The following is a 2,401-nucleotide window of genomic DNA, read 5'->3' on the forward strand; positions in this document are numbered from 1 at the left end:
GAATGGGTGACAGGCACTGAGGAGGGCACTTGACAGGATGAGCACTGGGTGTTATTCTGTATGTTGGCAAATTGAACACCAATAAAAAATAAATTTATTATAAAAAATAAAAAATAAGCAAAAAATCAAATAAGGATAAAAAAAACAGCAAATTTTCCAGTAGTATTTAAGAAGAAATAGCCTAAATAATTGTCATCTTGGATGGTCTCTTCAGTTAATATGGCTTTGGCTAAAAATGGTAGACTACTTTTATATGGTCACAAGGCAAGCTACAGTTGGGATGACTCAGCCAAACAGCACTTGAGAGGCACTCTCCAAACTCTATGAAGAATTTGGATACTTACCCTCACACTTATGGCACATACTTAAGCCAAATGATCAGCAAATCACACAGATGGCCTTACTTCAAATTCAGTAGCCCTAGGAAATCTACTTCTGTGGGTGATTCTAAATTGAACATACACAACTTAGTAATTTTGAGTAAATATTTTTTCATGGGCAGTTGAGGTGACAGTCAAGATTTATAGGAATTGGTGGGCTGAACAAAATTCCTATTAAATTTTATTTGTATATTAAATTAAATATAAACAAGTGAATTCCTTGTTTGTTACAAAACATTGATGTGGTTCTAACTTGAGTTGTTAGTGTGAGATCTAAGTGTACAGACTATACAAGCTTCCCCAAATTTTCATTCTTTCAAAGTCTATTTTGAAGTACATTCAAAGACAAAGGAGAAGAGTGTAGAGGGATGGACTACTTCAATTCCTCAGGCTGGCCAACAGGTTTAAAAGTTACTTTCTGGAGATGTCTGGGTAGATGAAGACAATGTAGCTGTATAGCAACCTGTCTCTCTTGTTTCTCTCCAAATGCTACAAAAACATTAAAATAGAAAAGTAAATTCTATACCAGAGGTGGACAAACTTTCTGTAAAAGGCTAGACAGTAAATATTTTTGGCATTTGGATCCATGAGGCCTCTGTTAGGCTACTCAACTCTGCCATTAAAGGCCACCATAGACAATAGGCAGATGAGTGAGAGTGGACATGTTTCAATAAAACTTATTTACTAAAGCCAGTGGTAGATAGACTTTACCCCCATATCTTAATTTTTTTTTACTCTTACACAGCAGGGAGTCTGCTTCTCGCTCTTTCTCTCCCTCTGTTACTGCCCCCTTCAATGCTCACTGCCTCCCCATCAAGTTAATTAATTCATTAATTAACTAATTAAATTCAGTGTGCTCTTATTTGTGTAAGATAAATGCAATTTTTTTGATTGTGTCATTGAAAGCTCGTTTCACTTGCTTGTTCCTCAAAGTATAAATGAAAGGGTTCAACAAAGGAGCAACAGATGTAGTGAGCACGGATACCCCTTTATTGATATCCACCTCTTCTTTGGCAGAAGGCTTGATATAGATGAAAATACAGCTGCCGTATGTAATGGAAACAACAAGCATGTGTGAAGAACAGGTGGAGAAAGCTTTTTTTCTTTGAGAAGCAGAAGAAAATCTTAGAATTGTCCTGATGATATATATATAGGAAAGAATGACACCTATCAGTGTAATAATGAATGTCAGTACTGCACAGATTATAACCATCTGTTCTATAACCCATGTATCCGAGCATGAAATCTTAAAAAGAGGAGATGCATCACAGCCAAAATGATCAGTGGCATTGGAGTCACAGAATTCCAGCTGGAGGCCCATACCAAGGGGTGTGATGATGATCAGCAGCACAGAAATCCAGCAACAGTGGACAAGGATGGTACAGACTTTGTTATTCATGATGGTCATGTAATGAAGGGGTTTGCAGATGGCCACATAGCGGTCATAGGACATGGCTGCCAGGAGAAAAAATTCTGTGACCCCAAAAAGCCCAATAAAAAATATTTGGCAAGCACAAGCATTATACGTAATAGTGTTGTCTCCAGTTGTTATACTGTACAAGAATCTGGGAATGCATACTGTTGTGAATGAGATTTCTAAGATGGAGAAATTGCGGAGAAAAAAATACATAGGTGTTTTAAGATGAGAATCCATAAATGTAAGAATGATAATGGTCAAATTTCCAGTAATGCTCAGCACGTAGCTGAGAAATAAGAAGATAAAAAGAAGAACTTGCAGCTGTGGGTCCTCTGTAAGTCCCAACAAGATGAATGTGTTATTGCTGTGTGATTTCTCATTGTTACCTATGATGTCTTAGGCAATCTACATGAAAAAAAAGTCAAAGAGAAAGTATTTAAACAGAAGAAAGGAAACAATAAGGCAAAAATCAATGAAACAGAACACAATAAAGCAAGAGAGAAGATCAAAGGAATTGAGAGCTGATTCTTAGAAAAGATAAATAACACTGATAAAACTGCTGTGAGACTGACCTGAAGAAAAGATAAGCTTTATCAGGAATGAG

General features: G+C 36.6%; 1 protein-coding gene across 1 annotated transcript; it reads right to left on the reverse strand.

Moving 5' to 3' along the window:
* Nucleotides 1–1,239: 1,239 nt before the first annotated feature.
* Nucleotides 1,240–2,177, reverse strand: LOC112676089 (olfactory receptor 6C2-like). Its single transcript, XM_025473130.2, is given in 2 exon segments — nt 1,240–2,156; nt 2,159–2,177. Coding segments are annotated over 2 exon segments (936 nt in total).
* Between the last annotated feature and the right edge of the window lie 224 nt (nt 2,178–2,401).

This window comes from Canis lupus, unplaced genomic scaffold, assembly GCF_003254725.2.
Source record: "Canis lupus dingo isolate Sandy unplaced genomic scaffold, ASM325472v2 SANDYSCAFF107, whole genome shotgun sequence".
Taxonomy (NCBI): Eukaryota; Metazoa; Chordata; class Mammalia; order Carnivora; family Canidae; genus Canis; species Canis lupus.